Source organism: Salvelinus fontinalis, chromosome 1 (assembly GCF_029448725.1).
Source record: "Salvelinus fontinalis isolate EN_2023a chromosome 1, ASM2944872v1, whole genome shotgun sequence".
Taxonomy (NCBI): domain Eukaryota; kingdom Metazoa; phylum Chordata; class Actinopteri; order Salmoniformes; family Salmonidae; genus Salvelinus; species Salvelinus fontinalis.
The window spans coordinates 48,061,679-48,083,189 of record NC_074665.1 but is presented as its reverse complement, the minus strand read 5'-3'; the positions used below and the strand labels follow the sequence as shown (position 1 = coordinate 48,083,189).

The 21,511-nt window shown below is 42.2% G+C and overlaps 1 protein-coding gene across 3 annotated transcripts in view; it reads left to right on the top strand.

Annotated features, from left to right (window-relative positions):
• Positions 1–3,675: 3,675 nt before the first annotated feature.
• The window catches only part of LOC129856425 (sodium-dependent neutral amino acid transporter B(0)AT2-like), a 31,037-nt gene continuing 13,201 nt past the window's right edge, over positions 3,676–21,511 (top strand). The window contains exons 1-7 of one of the 3 annotated variants that reach the window (XM_055924372.1): positions 3,676–3,930; positions 4,366–4,428; positions 11,932–12,151; positions 12,642–12,799; positions 17,662–17,782; positions 18,414–18,589; positions 21,267–21,377. In XM_055924372.1, coding sequence (XP_055780347.1) covers positions 11,932–12,151; positions 12,642–12,799; positions 17,662–17,782; positions 18,414–18,589; positions 21,267–21,377 — 786 coding nt within the window. In that variant the 5' untranslated portion in view covers positions 3,676–3,930; positions 4,366–4,428. Of the gene's footprint in view, positions 3,931–4,365; positions 4,429–4,869; positions 5,356–11,931; positions 12,152–12,641; positions 12,800–17,661; positions 17,783–18,413; positions 18,590–21,266; positions 21,378–21,511 lie in introns of those variants that run through there. The other 2 variants (XM_055924370.1, XM_055924371.1) reach the window with 2 other exon arrangements.

Sequence of the window (21,511 nt, the reverse complement as noted above, 5' to 3'; positions counted from 1 at the left end):
GACGCTCCCCATCCAACCTGACAGAGCTTGAGAGGATCTGCAGAGAAGAAAGGAAGAAACTCCCCAAATACAGGTGTGCCAAGCTTGTAGAGTCATACCCAGCAGACTCAAGGCTGTAATCGCTGCCAAAAGATGCTCCAACAAAGTACTGAGTGAATTTGATATTTCTGTTTTTTATTAGTACATTTGCAAACATTTCTAAAAACCTGTTTTTGCTTTGTCATTATGGGGTATTGTGTGTAGGTCGAGGGAAATAAACAATTTAATACATTTTAGAATAAAGTTGAAACGTAACAAAATGTGAAAAAAATCAAGGGGTCTGAATACTTTCCGAATGCACTGAAAAGTAGTGCACAGTACGTGAAGAATTGAATCAAGTGGTTGGTGCACAATGACTGATCCGCATGGTGGATGGAGCGCGGAAGTCCACTCAATCCATTCTCTTGCTTTTTGATAGTCTCTCCCTTCTCGCGTATATTTGGGTTATGAGATTCCCTGTGAGAGCCTTCGAGCCCAGACCCATGCAGTGTGCTAAATTATAATTATTTGGTCAAGTGTATGTAGACGGGATTAGTATCATATGCCAGCTGATCCTTTGTGGCTCAGTTGGTAGCGCAGTGTTTCTTAAAGTATGGGTCGCGGACCTGTTAATGTATAATTATTTAATTAATTACTGGGATTGTTTTGGCCAAGTGCAACTGCGCCCTCTGCTTATCAGCGGTCTCTGCTCAGTTTGGCAGCAGCGCGAGTGGGAGATGCCCATGTGCTTCGCTGTTTACCGGATCTTTTATTCTGCAGTTTTCTTGAAGATCACTCCGCGACACACACGCTCCAGCGCTGACGTTCAAACGACTGATAGTCGTGATTACGTTTTGTCTCTTTAATACACACTTTGAGGAATAACGAGGCGCGCTGCAGCGTGGTTGGAACTGTTGGTTGGAACTGTTGCTGTTACAAGATACTTTTTGAGACAAACACGCACACAGTTCTGGGTTGCTCATCTGCAGCAGGAAGCGTTCTTCTGCCTGATGGCGAAAGCAGTAGATGTTCTGATCCAGTTTGGCACCACATAACTATGCAATGCAGGGTTTTCACTTACAGAAACAGTGTCAATGCTGAGCATGACCTCAGTGTTGCACTGTTAAAAATTGAGCCCAGAATAGACATGCTTGTTGGAAACTTCAACCAGCCACACACCTCTCATTAGGACTACCTGGTTAAATAAAGGTGAACAAAAAAATTATAATAAAAAGGACTGTGTGTTCTGTGTTAGGGAATCAATCAGTTTATTCCAGTTCAGAATAAAAAAAATATGTATTTTAAGAGCAACAATTCCAACCTAGACTTTCTATCAACAATAATTTATACAGTAAGATGTACAGTAGGCCAGATCATTTCAAAAATCTGTACTGTTATTTAGGGTTGCACGATCAAAAAGCCTGTGTGTGTGTGTGCTCTGTAATACATCTGTGTGATGTGATCAATCTGTTCATTCCAGTTCAGAATTAAATTATTTATTGTATTTTAACAGCAACAGTTCCAACCTAGACAGGTGTGTAAGAGTGTTTTAAAACTTCTTATGTCTGGGGGCAGTATTGAGTAGCTTGGATGAATAAGGTGCCCAGAGTAAACTGTCTGCTACTCAGACAAAGTTGCTAATATATGCATATTATTGGTAGATTTGGATAGAAATCACTCTGACGTTTCTAAAACTGTTTGAATGATGTCTGTGAGTATAACATAACTCATATGGCAGGCAAAAACCTGAGAAAAAAATCTAACCAGGAAGTGGGAAATCTGAGGTTTGTAGGTTTTCAACTCTTTGCCTATCGAATATACAGTGGGATATTGGTCATATTGCACTTCCTAAGGCTTCCACGAGATGTCAACAGTCATTAGAACCTTGTTTGATGCTTCTACTGTGAAGAAGGGGGGAATGAGGGCTCTTTGAGTCATGGGTCTGGCAGAGTGCCATGAGCTGACCCGGCGCGTTCACGTGAGAGAGTTAGCTTGCGTTCCATTGCATTTCTGAAGATAAAGGAATTCTCCAGTTGGAACATTATTGAAGATTTATGTTAAAAACATCCTAAAGATTGATTCTATACTTCGTTTGACATGTTTCTACGAACTGTAATATGACTTTTCGTCTGAACTTTCGCATTGACTTGCCCGCGCGTTGTGAGTTTGGATTGTGTACTGAACGCGCAAACAAAAATTAGGTATTTGGACATAAATTATGGACTTTATGGAACAAATCAAACATTTATTGTGGAACTGGGATTCCTGGGAGTGCATTCTGATGAAGATCATCAAAGGTAAGTGAATATTTATAAGGCTATTCTGACATCTGTTGACTCCACAACATGGCGGATATCTTCATGGCTTGTTTGGGCTCTGAGCGCTGTACTCAGATTATTGCATGATGTGCTTTTTCGTTAAAGATTTTTTTTAAATCTGACACAGCGGTTGCATTAAGGAGAAGTTTATCTAAAGTTCCATGCATAACACTTGTATTTTCATCAACATTTATGATGAGTATTTCTGTAAATTGATGTGGCTCCCTGCAAAATCACCGGATGTTTTGGAAGCAAAACATTACTGAACGTAACGCGCCAATGTAAACTGAGATTTTTGGATATAAATATGAACTTTATCGAACAAAACATACATGTATTGTGTAACATGAAGTCCTATGAGTGTCATCTGATGAAGATCATCAAAGGTTAGTGATTCATTTTATCTCTATTTCTGCATTTTGTGACTCCTCTCTTTGGCTGGAAAAATGGTGTTTTTCTGTGACTAGGTGCAGACCTAACATAATCGTTTGGTGTGCTTTTGTTGTAAAGCCTTTTTGAAATCGGACACTGTGGTGGGATTAACAACAAGTTTATCTTTAAAATGGTGTAAAATACTTGTATGTCTAAGGAATTTTAATTAGGAGATTTCTGTTGTTTTGAATTTGGCGCCCTGCACTTTCACTGGCTGTTGTCATATCGATCCCGTTCACGGGATCCCAGCCATAAGCACATTTGTGGCCTGCTGGAGGTCATTTTGCAGGGCTCTGGCAGTGCTACTCCTTGCACAAAGGCGGAGGTAGCGGTCCTGCTGCTGGGTTGTTCCCCTCCTACGGCCTCCTCCACGTCTCCTGATGTACTGGCCTGTCTCCTGGTAGAGCCTCCATGCTCTGGACACTACGCTGACAGACACAGCAAACCTTCTTGCCACAGCTCGCATTGATGTGCCATCCTGGATGAGCTGCACTCCCTGAGCCACTTGTGTGGGTTGTAGACTCTGTCTCATGCTACCACTAGAGTGAGAGCACCGCCAGCATTCAAAAGTGACCAAAACATCAGCCAGGGAGCATAGGAACTGAGAAGTGGTCTGTGGTCACCACCTGCAGAATCACTCCTTTATTGGGGGTGTCTTGCTAATTGCCTATAATTTCCACCTTTTGTCTATTCCATTTGCACAACAGCATGTGCAATTTATTGTCAATCAGTGTTGCTTCCTAAGTGGACAGTTTGATTTCACAGAAGTGTGATTGACTTGGAGTTACATTGTGTTGTTTAAGTGTTCCCTTTATTTTTTTGAGCAGTGTATATTATGTCCCCCCCACTTCTAAAACCAAAGTTGCGCCAGCGTTGCAGCTGAGTCATTACAAGGAATCCTGTCGATGAATGCTTCGTAATCACGGGCACCTGAGCCTGTGTAGGGATGTGACTGAAGGAGTGGGGTGGTTATGATTTATTTTTGTATTATCTTGTTTCAATACCCCGTACAGTAAGTAGGTGGCGGCAATACACCAATAGGTGTCGTCTGCCGTAGAACTTTAAAGAAGTAGTGCCCTCGTATCAACGTGGCGTTTGTGTCGAACTCGATGAAATTGGACTTTTTTAAAGCTAAGAGAAATAACTATTCTGTTACGCCAAGGTATTTATAGTCATTCATTTAAAGCATAATATTATATTGTGTTGCATTATTGCTTTTATTTGAGAATAAAAACAATGAATATGTTAAGTGGAACAGACAGACTGTTTAGATGGTGTAAAATATATGGTTTTCGAAGTGCATGTTTTTACCTTCTTTTGAAATAACATGAGAAATGGCGAGCATGTTCACTACTCTTTTTTTCTAATCTATTTCGTACTTGTTTGTGCCTTTAGCACATCGTTTTTGGGGGGCTTGGACGCCGCTGCTTTGTGAACCTCAACAGTTGTTGCATCAGATTCTTAAGTTTAGCCTGCTTCCCAAATTAGACTAGTTTGAGTAGTGTTATTATATCCACCTGGAATGATGAAATCGTCATTCATATTTTTTCAAGTAACTATCAAGTAGGCAGCATGTTAACTCTAAACTATGTAATAGAACGCTAAAGAAAAAACAAGACAGAGGACAACAGCACACGCAGAAAGTTGCAACGTGGTATAGGTAGGTATTTGCCATTCCATGGGAAAATGAAATGTGGGTGGACCGCAGCAGTCACAACAAATTACTTGGGGTACAAACCATTATATAAGGTCTATGACACTGTTAAATAGCAGTGGCATAATAATGGGGGTATCATACCATATGCTATTTACATTGTTTTGTCTAATATATATATATATATATATATATTCTAAACGAATGACAATGACTTGTGGTTTATAAATATTTGAACGTGTTCTGTAATATTATTGTGCAACATTTACATTCATCACATAATATAGTTGATTCACATCAATACCACCTTAGGCAGATGAGAGTATGTATTTTAACCCAACAATAGTAGGTTTAGTAAAGCCATCGTCCAAGTGACAGCAAAAATAAGGTTAATATTATTTTATTTTTGTGGTAATATTTCAAAAGAAATTATAACAGGAAAAAAATATAATGTTGGAGGGATTTGTTGAAGCTAATTGAGTGGTTTCAAACATAAACCGACAAAATTCTCACATTCAGTACAGAATAATTTTGTTGCGCATAAGAATAATTGTGGCCCCTGCCCCCAAAATACGCGGCAGTGGAAATACACACGCCCACAAAAGAAAACGCCTACTTCTTTGAGTTCCCGCATGAATCTGATTAATATCGTTTAATAATCTATACTAACTCTATTGTTCGAACCAGAATTACTTTTCATGTGAATTTGTAAGCGATCGCTCACATATTTTGATCCCACTTCTAGCTACATCACGGCGCAGGGAATCTGGTTGTAGCTGCATTGTTGAAGTTCGATTTTGTGGATGCCACATGTTTCGTTACTACTGTTAGCTAGCTAACGCTAGCTAGCTTGGAGTTTTTTTCTTTTTACGTCGCTGGCGGTCCTAACCCACTGTTCCTACACTGGAAATATTGAATTAACATAGAGGTCAGGTGAGTCTTTTTCAACACGAAGACATGCAATTTTAGACAACTTGGAATTGAGCTGAGTGGCGTGTTGCACTTAGCTGATGCAACAGGTTCATTTCACCCATTGTCAATGTCTTGTATCTGCTATTAACCCACTTGTGGGTTTGCCCTAAGAGAAAACAATGAATATGCAGAAAAAAACTCATCCCTACTGTTAAATATGGTGGTGGATCTTTGATGTTATGGGGCTATTTTGCTTCCACTGGTTCTGAGGCCCTTGTTAAGGTTAACAGCATCATGAACAAGTATCACCTTTTCTGGCCATGATGAGTTCATATTCCCAAAGTACTCATATAACAACCATGCCCATCTTTCATTTAATTGTGCCTATTAGGGGAGGGTGCTGAAGTATTGAAAACAGGTTCCAATAATGTAGACTCTTGTAGATTTTATTACTTCTCAAACAATCTTTCTTTGAGCAATTATAAGTATAAAAGTGTAATGTAAAAAATAAACATTCAATACAATATAGCTCAGTATTTGTATTTATTTTATACAGTCTTTTTTGCTCATCTTTGTCAAGGGATCCAAGAATTCCAGCCCCACTGTATTGGCCCATGGTAGAAGTGGTCAGAAAATAAATTTTTGGACCCGTATGCCAACACATTTTGCTCAAAGTTTACCCGTTTTGAATACCCTACCATGAGACACCCATGTCTCCATCGGTTGAGACACCGCATACTCTTGAATACAGGGTGGGTGTAATTTTAATAATACAAATATAATTAATAGAATGACTTATCCCTTCAGACCACTGCAATTTAGCTGGTACATCATTGACATTTTAATTGAATTGACATTTTTGCTTCCAATTGCTATCACAAAGATGGCTGCCTGTCAATCCACTGTTGAATATCAATTTAAATGGTAATGCCTATTCTATTATCTATATTTCTATCGATTTCCTATGGAAGTTTAACAGTAATTTAAAACAACAGATATTGTCATTTAAGTCAACTTTCTCTGTGTGGATCTTCAACCATCTTTGTGCTACCATTTTGAATGTTGATGTTTACATTTTAAACCCACTTTAGTACGTTTATCAGTCTAAATATGACACCCACCACACTGTATTCAAGAGCATGTTGACTTAATTGATGACACAACACAAACACCTCTGATAAAAAATAGTGTCTAAGCTACAGCATATGAAGAAAACATTGACAATTGACATTAAAGGTAAAAAAAAAAAAAAAAAGAATAAATTATCAAATAGTTTGACAATCCTATTTGTAAGCGTTTAAATAATACCAACTCAACCATTTATCTTTTCCAGTAATGAAGACATGGTTGTTTCATGGTAGGGTGGAGTATGCAAAACTTGGAGCCCCTCTATCTCCTAAATGTTTTGTCATTTGGGTAGAAAAAGTAATTTTCTGACCACTTCTACCATGGGCAAATATGTATCAAAAGTTTTATTCTTATCCAAAGGGGTACAGTCAAAGTGATTGAAATCAAATGGAACAACCCTGTAGCTAGGGTTGCACATTTTGGGTAATATTCAGAGGTGGAAACTTTCCGTGTGAATATATGAGAGTTAATGGAAATGTATGCAAATTAATATTAATACCATTTAAATTTAGATGTTTTTTGCATTTGATATATTTACCATATCATTTGGAGACGAACATAAACCTTTTACCTTATCATAAGTAGACAATTGCAAATTATTAAATCCTTCCAATAGAAAAAAACCCCCAATTCAGTTACGAATTGAACATTAATTAAATGAGTTGACTTCACATGGGATGATTTCACTGAGCAACAAAAGGGAATATTGAATGACCCGGAATATTGAATGACCTGTAAAATGATAGTCTAGAAACTAAAGCTTTGGTTGTCTTCTTCTCAGGCTATCATGTCTTCTCCCTGGACCTCCTCAATGTCCACCTCTTGAACATCAGACTCTGAGGCCTCCTCTTCACTGTCACTTTCCAACCTTGTTGAGGTTAGCTCGTGGTCAGGCTCAAAAAGCCAAAAATTTGCCCGGATGGCAACCAGTTTTTCAACCCTTGTATTGGTCAGCCTGTTACGTACTTTGGTGTGTGTGTGTTCCCAAACGAGGACCAGTTGCGCTCTGAGGCGGCTGATGTTGGTGGGTTTTGGGGGATGGAGGCAACAGATCCACAAAGTCCCTTCTACCAGGTGGCTGATGTGATATGTTGGCACGACTGCCATATTGCATCTCTATCCCAAAGCACTTGTTTGGAAGTGTACTTCACCAGACTGCCAAGAACCTTGCCCTCATCCAGGCCAAGGTGGCGAGACACGGTAGTGATGACACCATAGGCCTTGTTGATCTCTGCACCAGACATGATGCTCTTGCCAGCATACTTGAGGTCCAACATGTACGCTGCGGCATGTATGGGCTTCAGGCAGAGGTCTTCACGCTTTTTGATATATTTCAGAACTGCAGTTTCCTCTGCTTGGAGCAACAGTGAAGTGGGCAGGGCAGTATGGATTTCTTCTCTTACGTCTGCAAGCAGAGTCTGAACATCAGACAGGATGGCATTGTCTCCCTCAATCCGTGCAATGGCTACTGCTATAGGTTTCAGGCTGCTTACCACTCTCCCAAAATACATCATCCAGGAGGATCCTCTTGATGGGGCTGTCCATATTGGCAGACTGTGAAATGTCAATTTCTTGGAGAGACTCCTTCCCCTCAGACAGACTGTCAAACATGATGACAACACCACCCCAACTGGTGTTGCTGGGCAGCTTCAATGTGGTGCTCTTATTCTTATCACTTTGCTTGGTGAGGTAGTTTGCTGCAATAACTTGATGACCCTTCACATACCTAACCATTTCCTTGACTCTCTTGTAGAGTGTATCCAATGTTTTCAGTGCCATAATTTCTTTGAGGAGCAGATTCAATGCATGAGCAGCACAGCCAATGGGTGTGATGTGAGGGTAGCACTCTTCCACTTTAGACCAAGCAGCCTTCATGTTCGCAGCATTGTCTGTCACCAGTGCAAATACCTTCTGTGGTCCAAGGTCATTTTTGACTGCCATCAGCTCCTCTTCAATGTAGAGACCGGTGTGTCTGTTGTCCCTTGTGTCTGTGCTCTTGTAGAATACTGATTGAGGGGTGGAGATAATGTAGTTAATTATTCCATGCCCACGAACATTCGACCACCCATCAGAGATGATTGCAATACAGTCTGCTTTCTCTATGATTTGCTTGACCTTCACTTGAACTCTGCATCCAGCAAATTAGTAGATAAAGCATGTCTGGTTGGAGGGGTGTATGCTGGGAGAAAAACATTCAGAAAACTCTTCCAACATACATTGCCTGTGAGCATCTGAGGCATACACAGCTCGAGCAAAGGCTGTGTATGACTACGTTCCTCCATTGAGTCAAAACTTCTGATTCCTGGAGGAACGTGAGCTGTTGCTATCGATAAGGTGTCTGATTTGTATAATTTTCACCTCGAATAGAAATAGAGGGACTTTTGTCAGAGGGTGCTTGTTGTGAGCTCTGAGGGAACTTTATGCACTTGGCCAGATAATTCTGCATCTTTGTTGCATTCTTCACATATGATTTGGCACAGAATTTGCAAATGTACACAGCTTTTCCTTCTACATTAGCTGCAGTGAAATGTCTCCACACAGATAGTGCCTGTGGTATTATTCCTGTAAAAAAAAAAGACATAGTTAAGCAGTTAGATAAAACAACTCCTTTGTAAGATAAATGTTTTTAAATGAAATAGGTGAAATAACACTCCTCAGTTGGCAGGCTCAAGTAAGCTAAGACCCACATGGTAGCAAAAACTAACTAGCAGAAATTGTTAACAAACAATGATTTAAACACACTTTGCTGTAGGATACTATTTACTAGTTAACAAAAAATCATGTATGTCATATAAAATATATTCACCCCACCCAGTATTGTAATCCAAACTTACCAGTTAGCATGTGGTCCCTGGCTCAGACAGTGTAGTAGTGTGAGCTCAATAGCTTCTGATTAGTGTGCAAGATCTTGAGAATCAGCTGTACATGTGATGGAAGAATGCACTGTGCATGCAGACGGTTGCAATTCCATTGAATTGGGGATAGTTTAACCAAAATATGCCACAAGACCTAGAATTCTCTTATGTGTATCCCACAAAACAGGTTCGCTGTTATAAGCTAACTTTTTTGATGAATTTAAGCAAAATTCCCGGGCTTAATCCCCCATGGAAAATTTCAGAATTTTGGGGGGGGATTTACCAGAAAGTTTCCGAGCCTTTGCAACCCTACCTGTAGCTAAATGCTGCCACAGTGAAACACCGAACAGAAAAGTTTTATGAACTTGGTGAATTCATGACAAGGAGAGGTGGGGGAGGCTACTACAAATAGGTTAAGTCTATTTGAATTCAATCACTTTTTGACAGCACCCCTTTTTGATTTGAACGAATCCTTCCACACATTTCCCTAATGTAGAAGTGCTTAGACGGTGACTTTTTGGGCCTGAATGCCAAATCATCCAAAAGATAAAGGTACTTAGTTGACCCGTTTTGCATACCATGAGACATCCATGTCTTCATACTGGAAAAGATAAAGGTTGGTGATTGATATCAGCTTACAAACAGGGTTGTTAAACTATTTAATCATTTCTGGAAATATGTTTTAGCACTAAATTGTAATGTAAACTCTGATTTAATATTTGCTGATGTAGCTTAGACCCTATTTTACATGGTCTAAGGTTTTGTGTTGTGCTTGCCATCGGTTGAGACACATGAATACAGGGTAGAGTTTTGGCTGACAAGGTGACTGAAAATTTTGTTTGATGCAAGAAACCATTTTACAAAATGCATTATTATTGCCATATCATTATTACAGAGAATCAGACAAATTATACTACCTCCGCCTATTGGCTTATTCAAGCCTGTCTCAAAATATAACACTGCCCCTTTAAGACAACTCTTTACCTGACTCGCTTTTCAAAGATGTCTAGAAATGTACACGCTTTGTGCTAAGTAATCACTCCCCCATTGCTTACACAATTATCAATAACTGGGCTAATAACTCACTAACCAGCAAAGGATATGAACAAAATGCTGCTCTTGCTTTGATCTCAAGACAAGGGCATCTACTCATGACCATAACTGTAAACACAGTCCAGTTCAAAGTAAATGGCACAGATCTATATGGCAATGGTCTATTTGCGTATAGGCCTACTGCAGCTCTGATTGGCTATGCCACACTGGTATGTGTAGAGTACTGGCAGAGTCATGGCAATAGAATCCCTATGTGTTCTGCCTACACCATCTCTTGCATGGTTTGTTTTGTTTTCGGCATGTTGCAATGAAAGTGGCTAATACGTTGATTCAATCACAATTACCACAGTAAAGGGAAATTTTGATACCGTTAACTAACAGGGAAAACTAGAAAGTTGAGTTTATTTATTTTATTTTATTTTACCGTTATTTTACCAGGTAAGTTGACTGAGAACACGTTCTCATTTGCAGCAACGACCTGGGGAATAGTTACAGGGGAGAGGAGGGGGATGAATGAGCCAATTGTAAAGTGAAGTTCAATCTCGTGCTTCTCTTCTGCGCTCAGTCCCAGCGAGCTGCGTGGCAGTCTCTGGGTAGGTGCCCGTAGTTTAGAGAGAACATTGCTGTCAATCCTCCATAGGAACCTTTTGAAATCATAAAGACAATAGAATAGACATTACCATTTAAGTTGACATTCGATGGTGGATGTACCAGCGGTCATCTTTGTGGTAGTAAAAATGTCAATTTCAGTGATGTACCAGTTAAATTGCAGTGGTCTGAAAGGATAGGTCCTTCTATAAATTTTATTTCTATGATTGAAAGCCACTGAGCTCTTCAGTGATTCCATTCTATTGCCAATGTTTGTCTATGGAGATTGTGTACATTTAACCTTGTGTTTTAGGTTATTGTCCTGCTGAAGGGGACAATTATCTCCCAGTGTCTGGTGGAAAGCCGACTGAACCAGGTTTTCCTCTAGGATTTTGCCAGTTTCTTTTCCAGTGATGAAGACGTATGTCGTAGGGTAGGGTATCCAAAATAGGTAAACTTTTAGCACCATTGTCTCTTGAATGTTTTGGCATTTGGGTCTAAAAAGTCACTTTCTGACCCCTTCTTTCATGGGCAAACATTTATGGAAAGTTTTCAATCAAAAGGGATGCTGTCAAAAAGTGATTTAAATGGATTTACCCAATGCACTTTTTGCTTGGTGTGCCCACTTTCGATTCACCCCATGCATGTAGTAGCCTATATGCATGTTGCATATTACTAGCCACACTAAACTTTATGGCTGAGATGATACCAGTATTGCAATTTTTTTTCCCATGGCAAAAATTGAAGCAGACAACTCAGTTCCTTTAAAAACCTGCTGCGTGTAAAATATTGTGTGCTATAGCTTGGAAAATAAATTGTCGTCCAGATACACATTTAATCTTTGTTTCCAACATCAGGGCTGTTTTCCTAAAGAAGTTAAATCTGCTTCGTGTCTTGCCATGATACTAATGAGTGTCTCGATACTGGTATTGTCCCGGCCCTACTAAATTATATTGTTTCCATCTTTTGATAGATGGAGAAGCCTCCCCTGCCCAATGACGATTACGCGGCGGTGACACCAGAGACTCAGCTGGGCAGCTTGGCTGGCGAGGATAGTCAGGAGGGTGTAGTGGAGCCCCCCGCCCGGGATGGGTGGGACAGTAAAGTGGAGTATTTCCTGGCTCAGGTGGGGTTCAGCGTTGGCCTGGGCAACGTGTGGAGGTTCCCCTACCTCTGCCATCAAAATGGAGGAGGTGAGGATGGTGTCAATCAGTGGGTTTTACATTTGAGTCATTAAGCAGCCACTCTTATCCAGAGTGTCTTACAGTAGTGAGTACATACATTTATGTTTTCTTTTCTCACCTGGGCCCATACTCATGCATATTGGATGAATATTCCTGGTCTATGATCAGTTTTGCCTTTTTTAGATCATAATGAAGAAGATTACATGGATAAGGTAGACCTGATCCTAGATCAGCACTCCTACTCTGAGACATGTTATAAATACTGGCAAAGGTCTGAGGCGGCAAACTACTTGAACATTTTCTTCTAATCTGTGCTGTCAATGCATTTGTCTTGGAAAACAGTAACTCACTATGCCTTTTTAGTGCATCTTCAAATGTCCTAATGGATTTGCCAATATGATTCAATTACTATCCTCACTGTCATTAACTAACACTTGGCATAAGGCCAGTTTTGTTTATAGCCCTCATGAACAGTTTGATCTTTTTCTCCTTCTCACAGGGGCCTTTCTCCTCTTGTATGTGCTGCTCATGATCCTTGTGGGCATTCCCCTGTTCTTCCTGGAGCTGGCAGCTGGTCAGTCCATCCGGCAGGGCAGCATCGGAGTGTGGAAGCACATCTCTCCCAAGCTGGCGGGGATCGGCTACTCCAGCTGTGTGGTGAGAGATTTAACAATGTAGCTGTCCGCTAGTCATACAAACTCCGGTCACCTGGGGCGGATTCATTGCGCCAATTCTGTTGCAAGAACTCTTAAAAGAAACAGGGAGGATTTACCTGAATTTGTCCCAGAGCAAACGAGTTTCTATTTTGTTTTTATACGGATTCCGTAATGAATACACGCCTGGCCTGACCACACATGGCCCAAGGTCAAGGAATAGCAATGCTTCAGTTTGAGCATGAGATTTGAAATCCTATGGGCGCATTGCATTTAACTTTATTTATTTATTTATTATTATTATTTTTTTCACCTTTATTTAACCAGGTAGGCTAGTTGAGAACAAGTTCTCATTTGCAACTGCGACCTGGCCAAGATAAAGCATAGCAGTGTGAACAGACAACAACACAGAGTTACACATGGAGTAAACAATAAACAAGTCAATAACATGGTAGAAGAAAAAAAATCTATATACAATGTGTGCAAAAGGCATGAGGTAGGCAATAAATCAAATAATTACAATTTAGCAGATTAACACTGGAGTGATAAATCATCGGATGATCATGTGCAAGAAGAGATACTGGTGTGCAAAAGAGCAGAAAAGTAAATAAATAAAAGCAGTATGGGGGTGAGGTAGGTAAATTGGGTGGGTAGTTTACAGATGGACTATGTACAGCTGCAGCGATCGGTTAGCTGTTCGGATAGCAGATTTTTAAAGTTGTTGAGGGAGATAAAAGTCTCCAACTTCAGAGATTTTTGCAATTCGTTCCAGTCGCAGGCAGCAGAGAACTGGAAGGAAAGGCGTCCAAATGAGGTTTTGGCTTTAGGGATGATCAGTGAGATACACCTGCTGGAGCGCGTGCTACGGGTGGGTGTAGCCATCGTGACCAGTGAACTGAGATAAGGCGGCACTTTACCTAGCATAGCCTTGTAGATGACCTGGAGCCAGTGGGTCTGACGACGAACATGTAGCGAGGGCCAGCCGACTAGGGCATACAGGTCGCAGTGGTGGGTCGTATAAGGTGCTTTAGTAACAAAACGGATGGCACTGTGATAAACTGCATCCAGTTTGCTGAGTAGAGTATTGGAAGCTATTTTGTAGATGACATCACCGAAGTCGAGGATCGGTAGGATAGTCAGTTTTACTAGGGTAAGTTTGGCGGCGTGAGTGAAGGAGGCTTTGTTCCGGAATAGAAAGCCGACTCTAGATTTGATTTTGGATTGGAGATGTTTGATATGAGTCTGGAAGGAGAGTTTGCAGTCTAGCCAGACACCTAGGTACTTATAGATGTCCACATATTCTAGGTCGGAACCGTCCAGGGTGGTGATGCTAGTCGGGCGTGCGGGTGCAGGCAGCGAACGGTTGAAAAGCATGCATTTGGTTTTACTAGCGTTTAAGAGCAGTTGGAGGCCACGGAAGGAGTGTTGTATGGCATTGAAGCTCGTTTGGAGGTTAGATAGCACAGTGTCCAGGGAAGGGCCGGAAGTATACAGAATGGTGTCGTCTGCGTAGAGGTGGATCAGGGAATCGCCCGCAGCAAGAGCAACATCAATGATGTATACAGAGAAAAGAGTCGGCCCGAGAATTGAACCCTGTGGTACCCCCATAGAGACTGCCAGAGGACCGGACAACATGCCCTCCGATTTGACACACTGAACTCTGTCTGCAAAGTAGTTGGTGAACCAGGCAAGGCAGTCATTAGAAAAACCGAGGCTATTGAGTCTGCCGATAAGAATATGGTGATTGACAGAGTCGAAAGCCTTGGCCAGGTCGATGAAGACGGCTGCACAGTAATGTCTTTTATCGATGGCGGTTATGATATCGTTTAGTACCTTGAGCGTGGCTGAGGTACACCCGTGACCGGCTCGGAAACCGGATTGCACAGCGGAGAAGGTACGGTGGGATTCGAGATGGTCAGTGATCTGTTTGTTGACTTGGCTTTCGAAGACCTTAGCTAGGCAGGGCAGGATGGATATAGGTCTAACAGTTTGGGTCCAGGGTGTCTCCCCCTTTGAAGAGGGGGATGACAGCGGCAGCTTTCCAATCCTTGGGGATCTCAGATGATACGAAAGAGAGGTTGAACAGGCTGGTAATAGGGGTTGCGACAATGGCGGCGGACAGTTTCAGAAATAGGGGGTCCAGATTGTCAAGCCCAGCTGATTTGTATGGGTCCAGGTTTTCCAGCTCTTTCAGAACATCTGCTATCTGGATATGGGTAAAGGAGAAGCTGGGGAGGCTTGGGCGAGTAGCAGCGGGGGGGCGGGGCTGTTGGCCAAGGTTGGAGTCGCCAGGTGGAAGGCATGGCCAGCCATTGAGAAATGTTTGTTGAAGTTTTCGATTATCATGGACTTATCAGTGGTGACCGTGTTATCTAGCCTCAGTGCAGTGGGCAGCTGGGAGGAGGTGCTCTTGTTTTCCATGGACTTTACAGTATCCCAGAACTTTTTGGAGTTAGAGCTACAGGATGCAAATTTCTGCTTGAAAAAGGTGGCCTTTGCTTTCCTGACTGACTGCGTGTATTGGTTCCTGACTTCCCTGAACAGTTGCATATCACGGGGGCTCTTCGATGCTATTGCAGTTCGCCACAGGATGTTTTTGTGCTGGTCGAGGGCAGTCAGGTCTGGAGTGAACCAAGGGCTATATCTGTTCTTGGTTCTGCATTTTTTGAACGGAGCATGCTTGTCTAATATGGTGAGGAAGTAACTTTTAAAGAATGACCAGGCATCCTCAACTGACGGGATGAGGTCAATATCCTTCCAGGGTACCCGGGCCAGGTCGATTAGAAAGGCCTGCTCGCAGAAGTGTTTCAGGGAGCGTTTGACAGTGATGAGGGGTGGTCGTTTGACCGTGGACCCGTGGCGGATACAGGCAATGAGGCAGTGATCGCTGAGATCTTGATTGAAGACAGCAGAGGTGTATTTGGAGGGCAAGTTGGTCAGGATAATGTCTATTAGGGTGCCCATGTTTACGGATTTAAGGTTGTACCTGGTGGGTTCCTTGATGATTTGTGTGAGATTTAGGGCATCAAGCTTAGATTGTAGGACTGCCGGGGTGTTAAGCATATTCCAGTTTAGGTCACCTAACAGAACAAACTCTGAAGCTAGATGGGGAGCGATCAATTCACAGATGGTGTCCAGGGCACAGCTGGGAGCTGAGGGGGGTCGGTAGCAGGCGGCAACAGTGAGAGACTTATTTCTGGAGAGATTAATTTTTAAAATTAGAAGTTCGAACTGTTTGGGCATAGACTTGGAGAGTATGACAGAACTTTGCAGGCTATCTCTGCAGTAGATTGCAACTCCTCCCCCTTTGGCAGTTCTATCTTGACGGAAAGTGTTATAGTTGGGTATGGAAATCTCAGAGTTTTTGGTGGCCTTCCTAAGCCAGGATTCAGACACGGCAAGGACATCAGGGTTGGCAGAGTGTGCTAAAGCGGTGAGTAAGGCAAACTTAGGGAGGAGGCTTCTGATGTTGACATGCATGAGGCCAAGGCTTTTTCGATCACAGAAGTCAACAAATGAGGGTGACTGGGGACATGCAGGGCCTGGGTTTACCTCCACATCACCCGAGGAACAGAGGAGTAGTAGGATGAGGGTGCGGCTAAAGGCTATCAAAACTGGTCGCCTAGAGCGTTGGGGACAAGGAATAAAAGGAGCAGATTTATGGGCGTGGTAGAATAGATTCTGGGCATAATGTGCAGACCAGGGTATGGTGGGGCACGGGTACAGCGGAGGCAAGCCCAGGCACTGGGTGATGATAAGAGAGGTTGTATCTCTGGACATGCTGGTCTCAATGGGTGAGGTCACCGCATGTGTGGGGGGTGGGACAAAGGAGGTATCAGAGGTACGGAGAGTGGAACTACGGGGTCCATTGCAAACCAAAACAATGATAACTAGCCTAAACAACAGTATGCAAGGCATATTGATATTTGAGAGAGACATACAATAAGGCATAAAGTGATTGCAGGTCATGATTGGGAGAGCTAGCTAAAACAACAGGTGAGATAACAGCAGCTAGTCAGCTAACACAGCAACAGAAGGTAAAAATGGCGACGACTAGGCAGAGAGGGTCGGATTAACTACACACAGATCCTGAGTTAAGGCACAGAGCCGACAGATAAAACACAAATAAACAGAATGGAGTACCATGAATTAATGGACAGTCAAGCAGGCATCAGCTATGTAGCCAAGTGATCATAGTGTCCAGGGGGCAGCCGTAGATGGAGCAGTGAGGCCTCCACTAAGCTAGCACGCGTTTAAAGTTAGTAGCCCGGGGGGGTTCTGCTCAGACGGAGGGGGTCTGCTCAGACGGAGGCCGGTTGAGGGCACGTCTGCAGACCAGACGTGGTCGTGTCGACAGAGAATCCAAGCCGGATAGCGATGGCGAAAGAGAGGTTGTGAATTGTAGAATTGTGTTTGCTAACTGGTGCTAGCTTCCTGGCTGCGCTAGCTGCAAGATAAGCTAGCAGTTAGCAGACCGGGGCAGGCAAGTTAGCCTTTGGGGGACGTCGCGATGGGGGGGGGGGGGGGGGAGTCTGTTTTTGCCTCTTCGTGAGGTGACGTCGATAGACCAGTTGTGGAATTAGTAGGGTTCCAGGTAGCTCTAGGTAGCTAACAGGCCTAGTAGGTTAGCAGAATGGGCCTTCAGCGGGCGTCACGCCTGAGGGGCCTGTTGGAGTCCTCGGGCAGATTATGTATGATTATTATTATTAACATCACTTGACTGGAGAGCGTTCTAATAGAGTTCAAAGTTGTATCCCGAACATGTTATAAATATCAGGGTGTCGTATGAACATGAAATGCCTGGTAGGAGATCCTGAGGGAGACAAGAATGTGTTACTAACCCATGTAAACTTTTCTCCTTTTCAGGTGTGTTTTTTTGTTGCGCTCTACTACAACGTGATCATCAGCTGGAGCCTTTTCTACTTAGGAAACTCATTTCAGTATCCACTACCTTGGCAAGAGTGTCCTGAATACGGTAACATAACTGGTAAGTAAACACTCCCATAGCAACGACCCATTAGCTGTGTCTGAAAAGCCGCCGTATTCCCTTTATCAGGCATGGGCAACTTTGATGTGGGTGGGGTCCACAAAAAAATATCTGAACTCATCATGAGGGGCCACAGTGGGTCTGCAGTACCCAGATTGACAGCGGCAATTATTTTTTGGGCAATTTAATATTTAATTATAGGGTTGAGCCAAATGTCTTCAGTTATTTTATGATATTTGATGGTCAATGCATCGGTAATTCGACCATGCTGACGGCAAGTTAAATAATTTACCAGTCAAATTTTTGGGGCTGACACGAGCTAATTGAGTGACTGTCAGTGACTGACATAACAATTGGAAAACTGCTGATGCGCAACCACGTTTCAATTGCACCTGCTGTATTCTGACTGTTGACAAACAGTAAGTTGAGACCCCGACCGAGTTCCCCAAAAATATTTATACTATATATAACTTTGTGTGGAAATTGATTCTTGGGGGCCACCAGTTTCGCCACCCCTGCCCTATATAGTGTACTATATAAGGAATAGGTTGTCATTTTGGCTGCAACAATCTTCTTCCATATTCTTTGCCTAACATTTTCACCTGACCATTGCTTTGTTTCTTAATCTCAGTGAAGGAATGTGTGGCCAGCAGTCCTACCACCTACTTCTGGTTCCGGGAGGCTCTTAACATCACCGACTCCATCAGCGAGACGGGCGAGTTTAACCCTGTCATCACCTGCTGCCTGCTGGCCGCCTGGACCATCGTCTGCTTGGGCATGTTCAAGGGCATCAAATCCTCTGCCAAGGTACTGAATGTTCCACTTAAAGGGGAAGTTTATCCAAAATCCAATAACTCGCAAGTGATTCCATACATTGAGTCTAGTTCAGTGGAGTTTGCCCTCTCCCCCAAATGTCACTGTTGTTCAATAAAATATCCAGAGAGATGAAGATGGTTAGTAGCAATTAGAAATTGTAAATACTCTCGCTGTGTATGTGTAGCAAGCATTTAAGCGATGATGGATATGAATGAGATACTCAATCTGAAATGATGGGGACAGAAAACCGAAGGAATTCTAGAAGTTACAGCTGTTGCTACCGTATTTCCATGGCGCAGTGCCAAAATACAAAGGCGTGTTTTGACAAGTGAAAGCGACAACGCAAGCGTGCGGAGCTATGTAGCCCGATTCTTGACGTTCGAGGTGTTCTTATTGTGTTATTACCATTGCACCATGTTATGTAGACATATAGACCTAAGTGCTCTACAAGGTAGAGTATATGACGGGGTTTGAGAGAGAGTTAGACATTGTGTCACCTTACATTGCAGATTAGAATATCTCCAAAAACATTGTGATAAATAAACATAGGCTATGTAGTGGTTATGGATAATGTGAAACATAAACCCACTAACGGTCCCGCTCATAGAGGTTTATGATAAGAGATCATTCAGTAAAGTTTAGCAATTTACTCGTTAGATTATTGTCCATTTTGCCCAGGTGGAACAGGAAAGCTGAATCAACCCACCCAAGCAAGGACTTCTATATCCTTAGCGTCAGTCTGATGGAATGACTGAATCTGTAACTTTATGTGTGGGCTGAGTCAGACTCCGATAAGGGCATATTTTGCTGGGTAAAAAAAATATTTGTAGATTTTAGTATGGCCATAGGCCTGTCTGTGTAAATGTTTGGAATGTCCCCATTCGGGAAATATCCCACTGACGTCGAACTTCATGGAAGCCTTTAAATTTCTTCGGTACTAAAGAATTTCTCTAGATGGAGAACTACAATCAAAATCACATAGCATATGTAATCAGACTCATGGTTGACTAACTCGATGGAGATTCAAGAGATCCTTAACAGGGATGCAAACTAGTCACCTTTTGGCGAAATTCGCCGTTTTGAATCCGAAATAGGTGACATACGTGATTCGTGTAGATCTGATGAGAAAAGTTGGGGCGGGGGGCTTTGGATGACTCCTGGCTGTATGTGAACGAGTGGTGTGCGTTTGGAGCAATACTGGCTGTATCCAAAGCTCAGCCAATCTTTCACATAACAGAATACAGCACGCGACTAAAGAGAGAAAAGACAATCAACTTGCTAGTTACAGTATCAGCGTGCGCTCTGGAAAGAGTGGAAAGGCAGTTTACCAATTAATTTACAGCAGCAGCACGTCCCCTGAACGATAACGAAGAGGTAGGTGAGAAGCCTGACCACGGAGACGGGTGAGAAGGTGATGGAGCGTAACAAGTTACTTCATAAGCTGTAACCGAAAAACAACTGGCATTTGGAAAGTTTTGAGGTGAGGGAGAAAGGTGGTGGCATTGTTAAGTGTCTTGCTAGCTGGATCGAATTATCCGTTAGCTAGCGAGAGAAATGTTAAGCAACATTAGCCTACTGATCAAAGAATTGAGTTTATGGTGTTAAAATTTGCTGGCTAATCAAGTCAGACAGCTAACGTTAGCTAGCTAATGTTACAACATCAGATGAGCTGACGTTAGTAACCTAACCAATACTATTAACGTTAACTGGTAAAGTTATAACGTTACGACTCATTGCCGTTCTTCAAGTTATAACGTTCGTTTGTTACTGGACCCTGGGAAAATATGAAATGTTAAATAGCTAACTACTATCTGTAAACTAATGTTTTCCCTCTACAGTATGTGGTTAATTCTCAGAATGAGAGAATTAGGTTAAAATGAGGCGTTGCTTGTTAAACAAGTGGATTCAGGGATCAAGTGTAGCTGGAGTAGATAAAAAGGGGTATGCCAGGTGTACTCTGCCTGAAAGAGATCAATTATGCCAACAAAGGGAATCATGATCTGCTGGCACATTGTAGAACAGATGTCCACGGGAAGAAAGAGTATGATGTGCAGTGTAGCCCAAATATATTGCCCTTGTTGTATTGAACTTGACAGTAACGTGTGTGAGTGAGGGGGGGGGTTATTTTATGTTTTACTCAGTTTATGGTATTTTTGCACATATGTAGCCTTGTGCACTTGATTGATGTCTACTATAGTGGCCACTATAATAGAGCAAAAATAAAATGCTTGTTTCATTCTATTTAGGATGTTTTTCCCCCCCCAAATGCAGTATTTAGATGTGTGTGTGGTCACAAGCATTCTATTATAAAGGCTGTCATGGCTAACTGCAATATTCGTGTATTGTTTTTTTTCTCAAGCCTTGAGTGTCATTTGCAGTAAAGTCTAGGCAACAAATAACATTGGATTGCTTTCTTTACATTTTTTAGGTGCGAGTTAGGTTCACATTAACCACTTTTTATTTTACACAAAGACGGATCATGTAGATCATATTATTTGTTTAATTAGTTAAAACCTGTATTTCCCCCCTAGCAGGGATTTTCTGCGTGTTTCAGTGAAGAAGAAAAAAGTGTCGCGTTTTTGGGCCCTCACCAGTTTGCATCCCTGTTCTAAATGAATGTTTTCCCTGCTGTAAGCCTTATCTACCCCTCCTTCTCTTCTCGTCCAAGGTGATGTATTTCTCCTCGGTCTTCCCCTATGTGGTGCTGCTGTGTTTCCTCATCAGAGGGCTGATGCTGAAAGGGGCTGCAGAGGGCATCAAGTACATGTTCTACCCTAAGGTATCATCATCCTCCACCCAGCACACTGCTTGTATGAACGATAGTTATAAAGGAAAATAGAGGGTCTGGAAAGCCAGAACCTGGCTAATACTAATCCATACAGCCTGCTTAAGCACACACACATAACAAACCCT